Here is a 13,339-nt window from a genome sequence, read left to right on the forward strand (position 1 = left end):
CTTTGGACAGTAGTGAACAAGTGAAAATACTAACCTAATAGCAAACAATGACACATGTATACAGCAAACGGTTCTTATTAAATGATCAAAGACGCATTCTTTCGAATGCGTCTTGATCAAACCTGAAAGCACATAAAGGCAAAATAGCGAAACGGCATATAAGTGAATTCTTTCCCTGGGAAAGAAATCGCTTGGCCACTTCCATTACTTTGCCATTTTTGTGACTGTAGAACAATCTCGGAGTTGGTATATTTAAGTAGGGGGAGTGTGGGGGCAAAGCCCCCCCCCTTTATGTAATGTTTTATAATTTTTTTTTTTTTTTTTTTGTGGAACAGCGATTTTTTTCCCTTGGAAAAAAATTGCTGTTCTAAGCGTTCGGGATTGTAAGGTTTTGCTTACATGGACTCGATAAATCATCGTTCGCTTTTTTAAGCGTTCGATGATTTAACATAGACCCTACTGCAAAATGTATGTTCAGAGTAAATGATCCAGAGTAAATTGGATATGGCCACTTACCACCCAAACCAGCTGTAAGTATGAAATTCTGTTTAAAATCAAAGATGCCATTTTCTCTTCTTTCTGAAAGAAAATTTCATCCAAAAGACATTCTCAGCAATAAATAATGCCTACTAGACTATGCTGACAATTCTGTATTCAGTCCAAGTAGCTCACCAAGCCCTTTTCTCAGCTGCCACTAGCACTAATCCCATCCCAGCAGAGCTCTCAACTTCTTTGCTCAAGAAGAAGTGACTAAGAACCAAACTCGTGGACAACTTTTAAGTATTACTTTTATTGACTTAAAATGTTAATAGAATAACAGGTTTTGCAAAAATGTGACAGAATCATAGATAGGGTGGGGTGAGGGAGGCCTCAGAAGCTCTCTGGGGGTGTGATCATCAATGCCAAAATGAAATAATAACATTTAAATCAGTACAGAAATTCTGCAGTGATGTGAAGGCAGTATTGATACATTTAAACCCTCACAAATATGTGTAAGTATTTAAATTCTTTTTTATGTAAGAGAGTGCATAAGAGCACTGCAACCATCTTGGATCGTTACAAATGAGAGTGCACAACAGCACCACAACCATCTCCAATCATTATAAAGAAGAGTGCACAACAGAACTGCAACCATCTCAAATAGGTACACATGACAGTGCACAAAAGCACTGCAACCATCTTGGATCAGTACAAATAAGAGTGCACAACTTCACTGCAACCATCTCAGATCTGTACAAATGAAAGTGCGAAACAGCACTACAACCATCTCGGATCAGTACATATGAGGGAGCACAAAAGCACTGCAACCATCTCAGATTGGTACAAATAAGCATGCACAACTTCACTGCAACCATCTCAGACTGGTACAAAAGGAAGTGCACAACAGCACTGTATTCATTATGGATCAGTACAAATGAGAGTGCACAACAGCACTGTATTCATTATGGATCAGTACAAATGAGAGTGCACAACAGCACTGCAACCATCTCGAATCAGTACAAATGAGAGTGCACAACAGCACTGCAACCATCTCGGATCAGTACAAATGAGAGTGCACAACAGCACTGCAACCATCTCGGATCAGTACAAATGAGAGTGCACAACAACACTGCAACAAGCTTGGATCAGTACAAATGAGAGTGCACAACAGCACTGCAACAAGCTTGGATCAGTACAAATGACAGTGCACAACAGGACTGCAACAAGGTTGGATCAGTACAAATGAGAGTGCACAACAGCACTGCAACAAGCTTGGATCAGAACAAATGAGAGTGCACAACAGCACTGCAACCATCTTGGATCAGTACAAATAACAGTGCACAACTTCACTGCAACCATCTCAGATCTGTACAAATGAAAGTGCGAAACAGCACTACAACCATCTCGGATCAGTACATATGAGGGAGCACAAAAGCACTGCAACCATCTCAGATTGGTACAAATAAGCATGCACAACTTCACTGCAACCATCTCAGACTGGTACAAAAGGAAGTGCACAACAGCACTGTATTCATTATGGATCAGTACAAATGAGAGTGCACAACAGCACTGCAACCATCTCGGATCAGTACAAATGAGAGTACACAACAGCACTGCAACAAGCTTGGATCAGTACAAATGAGAGTACACAACAGCACTGCAACAAGCTTGGATCAGTACAAATGAGAGTGCACAACAGCACTGCAACAAGCTTGGATCAGTACAAATGAGAGTGCACAACAGGACTGCAACAAGCTTGGATCAGTACAAATGAGAGTGCACAACAGCATTGTAACAAGCTTGGATCAGTACAAATGGGAGTGCACAACAGCACTGTAACAAGCTTGGATCAGTACAAATGAGAGTGCACAACAGCACTGTAACAAGCTTGGATCAGTACAAATGAGAGTGCACAACAGCACTGTAACAAGCTTGGATCAGTACAAATGAGAGTGCACAACAGGACTGTAACAAGCTTGGATCAGTACAAATGAGAGTGCACAACAGCACTGTAACAAGCTTGGATCAGTACAAATGAGAGTGCACAACAGGACTGTAACAAGCTTGGATCAGTACAAATGAGAGTGCACAACTTCACTGCAACCATCTCAGATCTGTACAAATGAGAGTGCACAACAGCACTGTAACAAGCTTGGATCAGTACAAATGAGAGTGCACAACAGCAGTGTAACAAGCTTGGATCAGTACAAATGACAGTGCACAACAGGACTGTAACAAGCTTGGATCAGTAGAAATGAGAGTGCACAACAGCACTGTAACAAGCTTGGATCAGTACAAATGAAAGTGCACAACAGCACTGCAACAAGCTTGGATCAGTACAAATGAGAGTGCACAACAGCACTGTAACAAGCTTGGATCAGTACAAGTGTCTAAACATCCATTTGGATGTTGGAGCACTTATATCAGGTATTTCTCATGAGCTGTTGTTCAAATTTTAAAGAATGATAGGTTAGGAAAGATGGCAGTGGGGTTCTTTCTCTTACTCATTCTCTCTTTACAGCAAAAAGCACTACACATATGCTGTAGGTATTAGTAAAAATAAGTATTGAAAAAGGAGTACAGTAGAAATGTAATATGCACGTCACCCCTGGGTGCTGGAAAAGAGCATTAATAAAATAAAATCACAGCACTAAGCTTTTTATACAGCGTGTATGTATTGCTAATGTTACCCTTCCACCCATTACATGTCTTCTACAAAGGACATAGTGCATAATTGCACAGCAGAGCTCCTTACAGGCTGCAGCAAAATCTTCTATTGAGTGACAGACTAAGGTTTGACAGTCTTAACTCCCGCATCCTTGTGGTTTCCCACTATGACCCTAGAGGTTCTTTCAATCTGAAAAAAAGAAGCAGACAGAGACCAAGATAAAGACAATGAGGCAAGTGACACTTCATTTACTTTTCCTCCAAAACATGCTTTCCTTTTCCATTTGCTTTACTATTTAGTTTCCAGGCTGTCACCTTTCCTCAACTCATTGCGTGGCCCTAACATCTGATACTTTCTGATACTGCATGCCCCCAACCTCCAAAAAATGCAACTTAATCCATGAATCTTTTAAAGGAGCTAGCAGATGTTTTGTAACAGCCTATTAAATAAGGCTGGAAATTAGAATTTACCACTCAAAGAGGTACAATTGAGAGGTATGGCATAAGAGAGCTTTTCTGCCCTTTAATTATTTTTTTAAGTAAAGAGACATGCCCATTTCTTTACCTAGAAAAAGGAAGTAAATGATAGAAGAGCAGAGGTGGATAAACAGTGTTCAAAGCTACTGCCTAGTTTGCCTGTGTGTTAGACCGTCCATGAGTATGAAGGAAGGTGACAGAACTGTACAAGGAATATTCTGCTGTCTGATATAAAATAATGAATGTAGCATCACTGATGCAGACAGAAGGAACTTCTTCAATGCATCGCCTAATGCTATTATGTGAGTTTAGCAGGAACAGCAGGATTGCTCAAAGGATTACACACAATCTTTAGTAGGCCTCTCTTTTTTTCTCTCTCTCTGTTTTTATAATAAAAATCAAATACCCACCTGGGTTATAGAAACCCTGGGATAGGTGGTCCAAACGTAGTGGGTTATCTTGGTAGCCCTCCAGGACAAACACAAAAAATTAGAACAGGATATGCTAAGCACTCGAGATTACTATGATATTGTAGAATGCATCTGTGACCATATGATGGTTATCTCCCATTTCTATTCTTTCATCCTCCTCCTTCAAGCCCACTTTTCTGATCTCCTTTATCTATCTCTCTCTCACATAAGGTAATCAAACAAGCAATATTGAAATAGCTCTGTACACGCACAGAATGTGCAAAATCAGTTGTGAATAAGCGGCATCACCATGGTATGTAATTGCTGTGCCTTATCTTATAAAAAGATCAACAGAACAGTAAGTCATGTGACTCATGAGTCATCAATTAGCCAACACATGAAATACAAAAACTTTTTCAGATGATATAAAGATGTCATTTGGAAAGCAACATTTAAAGCTGAAGGTTGTAACACCAAGAAAATATCAACGTAGGACAGGAATGTGATATAAAGGAACTTGAGTGGGACAGAGTATATAAATATTTGAGAACTGATGAAGTATCAGCAATAAAACATTAACAAATGCGAATAAAACTCAGTAACAGAAGACTAAAACTAATACTGAAAACAGTGTTGACATGTAGGAATAAAGTCTAAGCAATAAATCAATTTGATCTTCTTCCTGTTCTAACTTACAGTTTTGGTGTGATTGACTGGCCCAAAAGATATTGGATTATCTGGACAGAAAAACAAGAAAAATTCTTCCTGCTTGTCGATCAATATATAAAAATCAGTGTATACCAAGATTATAAATTCCTCACTCTGAAAGAGGTATGGGCCTCCTCGAAATTGATTACATATATAGTTCTGCAGTCGTGGGACTGCACACATATCTGCTGATCTTGTCAGATCAGAACACAGTGAAAGTTTTAAAACATTTTTTATTTATTTATTTATTTTACATTTGTTTACTGGGATGGTCCGACTGGGACAGTGGCCATTTTCAGTGGAGGCCTGGGGAGAAAAGCTCCAGTCTAAGCTTACATACAAATTATCACAACAAGTAACAGAAATTATAAACAAAATTGACAAAAAAATGAGTGTTAACAAATTTACAGGATAAAAATGTAAAAACAAAAATATATACATAGTACCAAGTAGAACAAGACTTTAAACATTTGAATACAGATAAATATATGGTTGAACTTATATATGTGGAGAAACATAACATTAGTCAGGAAATTAAGTAGGGAGAATCACTTAGGCAGAGTAGTGCATAGTTAGTATTACTTCCATGGTGAGAGTTGCAGCTAGGAATGTAACTACTTTTAGAGAAGTAGTGTTGTTAGAAGGGATATGTTAACAGAGTTAGTACGTACAGTCAACTTGTATAAGTAGTGCTAAGTTAATAGTTAACCTGGAGTGTTACAGGATTCAAATAAGTGTCTTTTGAGAGATATTTGGAAATGATTAAGATTACTTATGGATCTAATAATATGTGGAAGGGTATTCTAATTTTTAGCAACAAAGTTAGAATAAAGAGAGTTGCCTGCTGTATTGGATACTTTGGTTATTTTAGTAAGTCTTTGTTAGATGATAGAAGAGAATGAATGTTAGAGTAGGGTTGTAGAAGATTTTAGGAAGGGTACGTTGTCAAGACTGAGCATTATTTTGTGAGCCATTATTAATTGGTTATAGTTCATAATACGAGGTAGTTCCAACCATTAAAGATTTTTTAGGCATTGACAGTGAAGGGATTTTTTAGGCATTGACAGTGAAGGGTTTAATGTGTGGAATCTGTTGCAAATTTGGCAATCTTATTATAACATGATTCTAATTTACTTAGTTCTGACTTTTTGAGGTTGGTACATATGGGGGATGCATATAAGAGTGAGGAGAGAAGGTGGGTTCTAGCTATGGTTATTCTTGCATCGTCTGTTAAGAATTTTTTGTTTCTATACATTGTTCCTTCTTGTAAGCCTTTTTGATTGTGTTAGAAATGAGTATGTCAAATTTTAGTCTGTTGTTGATTGTGACGCCTAATAGTTTTGTTTGGGAATCTGGGAAGATCTTAGTATTATTACTGGAAGTGATATAAAAGTTAGCTGGGAGGTTAGTAGGTTTAGATGGATGAAAGATCATATGTCTAGTTTTATTAGGGTTGAGAATGAGTTGTGAGTTTGCTAGCCACGTTTCAATGTCAGAGAAGGCTTTTTGTGTGACTGTAAGAAGTTGAGTTATTGTGCATGCTGCACATACGAGGGTTGAATCATCTGTGTATTGTATGATAGATGCTTGAGAAGATGCAGTATTAAGGTCATTTATGAATATCCTGAAGAGGAGGGGGCCTAGGACTGAACCCCGAGGGACTCCAAGTCTAACAGGAAGGATTGGGGATAGATCTTGCTTCCATTTCATAGCTTGCTGGTGGCTAGATAGATAACTTTGAAACCAGTTAACAGCATCAGGGTTGATATTAAGATTTTTCAGAGTGGACAGTAACTTAGGATGGGAAACTGTATCAAATGCCTTAGACATGTCTAAAAAAGCTGAAAACATGATTTTGCCATCGTCTCTGAATTTATTTACAGTATTAGTGAAACTTAGAAGAGCTGTAGTAGTTCTATGATGTGGTCAGAATCCATGCTGTGACAATGAGAGGAGATTATTGTTTAGAAGGTGTTTAAGAAGTTGAAAGTGGATACATCTTTCCAGAATTTTTGAAAGTGGTGAAAGTATAGCAATGGGCTGGTAGTTTTTTAGTTCTATTGAATTACCTCCTTTGTGTAATGGTGCAATATATGCAATTTTCCAAATGGCTGGGACATACTGTTCTGTTATAGAGCAGTTTATAAGTATTGACACAGGGAAGGCAATAACATCTGCTGTTAATTTTAGATATTTTGCTGGCAAGTCATCTGCTGCCAGTGAAGTGGGTTTCAACTTCTTTAATAGTTTTGCAATACTTTGTTTTGGGACTGTCTGAAATGAGAATGCATTTACAATATTGCATCGATTGTTGGGTGTTGGCATTGTGGGAGACTTGCTATTCTTAGTCAGTGCTAAAACACTTTCAGTGAAGAATATGTTAAATTGTTCAGCAATATTGTTTGTGTTATCAGGTAAGTTGGGGGAGGGGGTTGTGGTTTGGCCAGGATGAAGTATGTTATTGATTGTGTTCCAGAATTTTTGTGGATTCATTCTGTATTTCCATTGTAAATTAGAATAGCAGTGCTGGCTGTCTAGTTTAATTTGGTGTTTGGCACTGTTTCTAAGTTGCTGGTAAATTAAACGGTTTTGGAGGGATTTATTTTTAGCCCAAGTTTGCCATGCTTTGTCCATTGTTTTTAGGAGGATGCGTGTCTCATGGGTTAACCACGGTGTGTAGTTGGCTTTGACTTGAACTATTCTTGGTGGTGCAGTCTGTTTAGAATAGTAAGGAAGGTGTCATCGAAGTGCTACCCAGCAGCATGTAAGGGCAGTTGCTTAAGAGGAGTCCAGTCTATTTTTTCAAGAATATTAAGTAGAATCTGTAAGTTAAGATTTTTCTTATTACAAATTTGCTGGAAGTTGATTAGTTTAGTAGGGTTACTTTGATTTCTCAGTAAGTAAGTTCCAAAGTGGTCACTTAAGTGATCTGGGAGACACCCTGCTGCTTGGTAATACTGGGGATTATTAGTTAAGAACCAGTCTAAGATAAATTGTTTATCTGTTTTCATGTCAGTTCTAGTTGGGTGAGAAATCATTTGAGTGAAACCATGGAGGTTTAAGTAGTCATGAGGATTGTCAGAGTTACATGTCATCCAGTCTATGTTAAGGTCTCCTGCAATAATGGTTTTCTGTGATATGGCTTTTGTGACATTTTGGAGAATGATTTTGATTGTACTGGAATTGTTTCCTGGAGGGATGTAGACAGCTATTGTATATATATATATATATATATATATATATATATATATTTTTGTCCTAGCTTAGTTGAAATCTGGTTATGAGTAGCTCTGCATTATTAATGTTAGTAATACTTATGTTTACAGCTTGTAAGTTGAGCATGTTCTTAAAGATAATTGCCACACCACCTCCTTTATTTTCTATTCTATCAGCTCTTAGAATATTGTAACCAAGTGGGGTTATTTCTATGTCTGGTATATGTGGTTTCAACCAGGTTTCAGTAATGATGATAATGTCTGGGTTGTAAAGGGAGAGAGTTGCATTGAGTTCATGTATTTTATTCAGCATACTTCTAAGATTTAGGACTAGTAGTAGTATTTCAGACCTTTTATGTGGAGTAGGTAGTTTGATTCCACTGGGGAGTTTAATATCATCATGTTTTCGGGGCTTGGGTCACCACTAAGCATAAGTTTGGCTGCTATGTAACTGAGCAACTGAAAAAGCTTGAATAGTCTATTGTGAGTTTTAAAGGAAATATTATGGAGGCTTTCATTTGTAAAGAGTAGTTGATGTTATTTCAGGTCTGTGAGTGTGGTTATAAACAATGATGGGGACACATAAAAGCTATTAGGTGTTGTTATTGTAGGGTTATTAAATGTTGTTGCTTGCTTTATGTACTGATTGTCTAGTTGGAAATGGTAAGTGGTGAGGTTAGCTGTAATCCTGAGGAATAAAGTTAATATAAGACCATGCACAAACATGACAGTATTTGTGTTTGATAAATTATTTGAAAAATGATCAGTATTGAGGGAAGTTAAATTCTTGTTTGTTAAGATATTAGTATATTACAATGTCACTTATCTGAGGTTAGGGATTACGCATGAAATGTTTGGTGTGTTTACAGGGTATGTTTCTATTGGGTAGTCATTTTTACATGTGTGTGCAAATGTGTTATAGATAGCTATTAATTTGTAATGGGATGGGTTAGTTGTAATTAGTATAGCAGATTGGGTGATTTCAAATTGTTGGGTGTGGTTTGGTTACATTTAAATTATGGGTATTGGTGGGGAGCGGACTGAGCCTGAGCATTGTGAGGGCAAACAGAGTGGGATGAGCCAAGATCCAAGCAAAGGCAAGTTTGTGTGTAAGAAAAACAATCAGAATTGACCACTAACTGCTGTGAAGCTGTAAGTCATTTCTTAACTATTTATTAGGTGGAAAACAGCATATCCGTGTATCTGTAGGCTACTGTGCTCTCAATTAAATTAACAAGCACACACAGTATTTGATCAGTTATGGATACTATTTGCTCACAGAAGGGAATAAAAGCGAAATGGAAGGTGAGTGTGGGTGGATGGGTGAGGGGCTGCTTAGAAGCCAAAGCGGAGTGCTCTCCAGGGGATTATGAATATTAGCTCAAACAGGTAGACACATACATAAAGTTAACTTTAGCTGTTTATGTTTGCAGACAGTTCAGACCTGGACTGCGCTTTTCATATAACAATGTATCCACCAGTCGGGTTAAAGATAAAGGTGTTATTGCAGCTATTTTCTTAGAACTGTCTACTCACAACACATATACACGAATACTATTAGTTAACAAGGTGCAAGTATGCAAATAGCATATACTAATATACTAAACAACTTGGTGCAGACAAACACATGCTAACATGACAAGAGGAAGTCTAAGATGACTTCTCTGCTTAGATTAGCAGAGGCATTTCTGTGTCAAGTGGGACAGGAAATCTAACCAGAAGTAGACAAAAATAAGACACCAATGGGGTCTGCTAAAAACAAAACAAAGATATAATGAGAGGGAACAGATAAGAAGGGGAAAAATGTGGAAACACATAAATATAGGGGCAAATATAGAAATCTACTAGATTTGATCAGGATTTGACACAGGAATGGTTAAGGTGAAGTGAGTTGAAGCCAAAAGATGAAAGGTTAATAATGTCAGCCCAGGAGAGTGACCTACACATTTGCTTGTTTACAAAGTCCATTGAACATGAGGAGAAACAGACAAAAGTAGGTTCTGTTAAAAAGAATTGGAAACAGTTGCACATCTTCTTGCTGGGTGTGATACACTCATGTCAGAGGGCCAGTACACTGAAAGCCAAACTAATGTGACAAAACTGTTGCACTGGGGATTGTGCAAACACTACAATATAGAAGTAGCTGAGAAGAATTAAAAACCTGAATAACAAAGCATTACAAAAAGTGATGAAATGTACATCACATAGTATCACGCATTGCCTGCAGTTCACAAATAGATGCGAGAAAACTGGATATAGTAGTTCATGAAAAAAAAGACAAAAATAGCATTGATCATTGAAATTGCTACAGCTAGTGATTATAATTCCTTATGTACAGAGAGACACAAAGTATAAAATATCAAGATATGAAAGCAATCTGGAAGAAAGACACCCAGACAGTTCCAATAGTGATAGGAGTAATAAACCTAATAAAAACGAATCAACAGTTGTACTTAGGTATGTTATCAACACATGCAATTCCATATGAATTGCAGAAGGAGTCATGTTTGGATGCATAGTGAGTGCTGCAAAGTGCACTTTTGGCTAACATCAAAGACTGAAACAATACTCATTTCATAAACTTTAATTATGCCCTGACATAGGAATGGGGTCCATTCCGGTCATTATATTAGAAACCCAAAAGACTTGGAGAAATTAAACTGAGAGAAATAGTAAAATGTCAAGTGAATTATACATCAGATTGATGTGCCTGCATTTAAAACATCACATCTTAACACCTGCTTCTGAATTTGGGATTGCCAAGGACTGTTTAGTATGGGCCAAATGATACCCGACTGTAAATGAATTAGTACAGTTAGTTGTGAAATAGGGATTACACTATTTGATAATGGTCACATCATCATCTGTTATATATCAAATTATTATATTGATTATACTTGATATATATAATGATACCTGACTATAAATGAATTAGTACAGTTAGTTGTGAAATAGGGATTACACTATTTGATAATGGTCACATCATCATCTGTTATATATCAAATTATTATACTGATTATGATAAACTGTATAAAAAATGTGTGTTTTTGGTCATGGCATCAGAGAATAAAAAAGCTTCTTTCCTTTACATGATTGGAATGAATTTATCTTTAATTGTCTGTAGCACAAAAAATAATTATACCATTTCAGATCTCTCTCTCTCTCTCTTTCTCTCTTTCTCTTTCTGTTTGCTGTCACATTTCTAGAGTATGGGTGGTAAGACAGATAAATCATTTTGGCATCACAAAAAATATTTTTGCTGATATTTTTCAGTTATCTAAGTATTCACCTGTGTCTGCACTGACACGCAGTCTTTCAAAGTCCTGACTTAAAAAAAGAAAGAAAAATGATTGCACATAAACCTCATCTTTAAAATGCACTGCATGCCAGAATGCTGAGTAACTGATTTTGGATTTTTAGGCAGCTGATGTTAATTATAGATTTTGCTGGAGGAAGCAGTAAAGCATTTGTGACATAGAATATTGTGTAAGACAGATTTGCTCTTCACAGGCTTCACACTGTATTCAAAAGATCAGAACAACTGGTACACCTTGAGAGATCGATTAATGTTTCAGAAACATACAAGTATTACATGAATGCAGATGTCATTGAAGTATTGCATTAATGCATTCATTGACGTACCTTTTTCCTAAGTTCTGCAGTCCTGAACCGTGTTCCCTGTAACACAACAGATCATAGTGCTTCAGTTTCAAACATAATTGGTGGTATTCAAGTCTCTAATGTTTATATAAGTTGAATCTATTGATGGATGCACACATGACTTTAACTGAAAAGGTAGCTAAATAATTGTAGTTAATTGCTTACTTGTATATTTAAGGTAGCTAGACTGCCCAAGTGCTCATTTTCAGCTTCAGCCTTGTTATAAAACCAAAGTTGTAACTTGTGCGCAAGTAATACTGTCAGAGTAGTACAGTGTAATACAACAATAATGATACAATGACACTTCAAAACGAAGTGCTGGGTAATTCTATAGAAAATAAGCAATGAACCTCCTCTAGTCAGAGATATGCATTTCACACTAGAAGTGGGCAGTGAAACCGATTTGTTTATCCTGATAGCTGTAAATTCATGATTTATGAAGGTGGTTGTTGGCATAAGGGATAAAGAGTTGGTGGGGGCCTTGCCTTCAGTGGACCTGCATTCTATATTTTAGGTCCTCAGTGGGAGAATGTGTTTGTACAGCATTCTAATGACCATCTTCGCATGAGAAGAGTGAGCTGAGTGGCATCAGGTTTTAATTTCAGTTTTAGGAGAGAAATCTGGTGGGGAACAATGATTACAATTTAGGGGTTTGTATAGGGAGAAGGAGTGTGGCTGTCATAGCATCCGTGGGAAGAGTGGCTTCAGATTTCATTTTGTTCAGTGCTAAGCCTAACGAATGAACCATCAGAAAACTACCATGAGGTCATTTCCAAGTGTGAAGCTAATGGCAGAGTGTGGGTGTATTCCACGTCCAGGTGATACCTTCATAAGCATAAAATAGTGCTAGAATGTTAAGTAGTGTGTGACTCATAGTTTAACATGTTGAGGATGGAATAGAGCATGCCTTTCTTTAACCTGGAAAGAGCATTCATTGAGAACTGTGCATTCTTTAAAGATAAGAGGGTGGTAACTAATAATGTGTCAAGTCTTGTAAAACATGTTGTAGTGAATCTAAGGCTTTCAGCTAGTTAATAATATTATACCAGTGAGTTCTTCATCTGTGTCAGTGTGAATATGGCTAAGGAGGTGGAATATAGAGGTTAAAGTACTGTCACTGTCCAAAGATATGTTTTTAGTGGTTAAGAATGTCAAAGCAGTTACAATAAATGTCATTTGAAAAGACATAGCTCTGTTTAGACTTTACTGAAGTAAAGGGACAATATGAAATAGAAAAGAGGGACTTTCCTTGCTTGAGTTGTGGTATTGTTGTTGTTGCCTTCTTTACATACCGGTATCAAGTGTAAAATTAATCTATTGCTATTAATATACACTCAGTCCTGAAATTCTGTTTATGACAACAATGCTGTATTATTAGCATTTTAGAAACAGTATTGCCTGTGCACACACCAAATGCTTTCACAAACAGGTCCGCTGTAAGCTTCTCTGTTTGCATATGTGTTGATTCTATTGCTCTACACATATCATCAACTAAGTGTTAACTAAGGGTCTGACAAAAGTTTACTTCTCACTTAACTATTCTTTATGCCACAGACAATTCTGTCTCTCAGCAGTGTATCAATCAGCTCTACGTATTTACTCGTTAGATCTATGCCTCAGTATAGTTATAGAGGCGTGAATAGATTGATAAACTTTTGCAGCCCTTGATGTGTTAAAAACAAAATAACATTCTTTTTGGGGTTACAATATTGCATAAGAATT

General features: G+C 37.1%; 1 protein-coding gene across 2 annotated transcripts in view; it reads right to left on the reverse strand.

The window, feature by feature from the left end:
- Positions 1-13,339, reverse strand: part of NMS (neuromedin S) — a 543,705-nt gene that overhangs the window by 177,189 nt on the left and 353,177 nt on the right. For both annotated transcript variants that reach the window (XM_044071128.1, XM_044071127.1), the window contains one exon: positions 11,600-11,635. In XM_044071128.1, the coding sequence (XP_043927063.1) occupies positions 11,600-11,635 (36 nt within the window). The remainder of the gene's footprint in view (positions 1-11,599; positions 11,636-13,339) is intronic.

This window comes from Protopterus annectens, chromosome 5.part0, assembly GCF_019279795.1.
Source record: "Protopterus annectens isolate FY-2018-M chromosome 5.part0, PAN1.0, whole genome shotgun sequence".
NCBI classification, from domain to species: Eukaryota; Metazoa; Chordata; order Ceratodontiformes; family Protopteridae; genus Protopterus; species Protopterus annectens.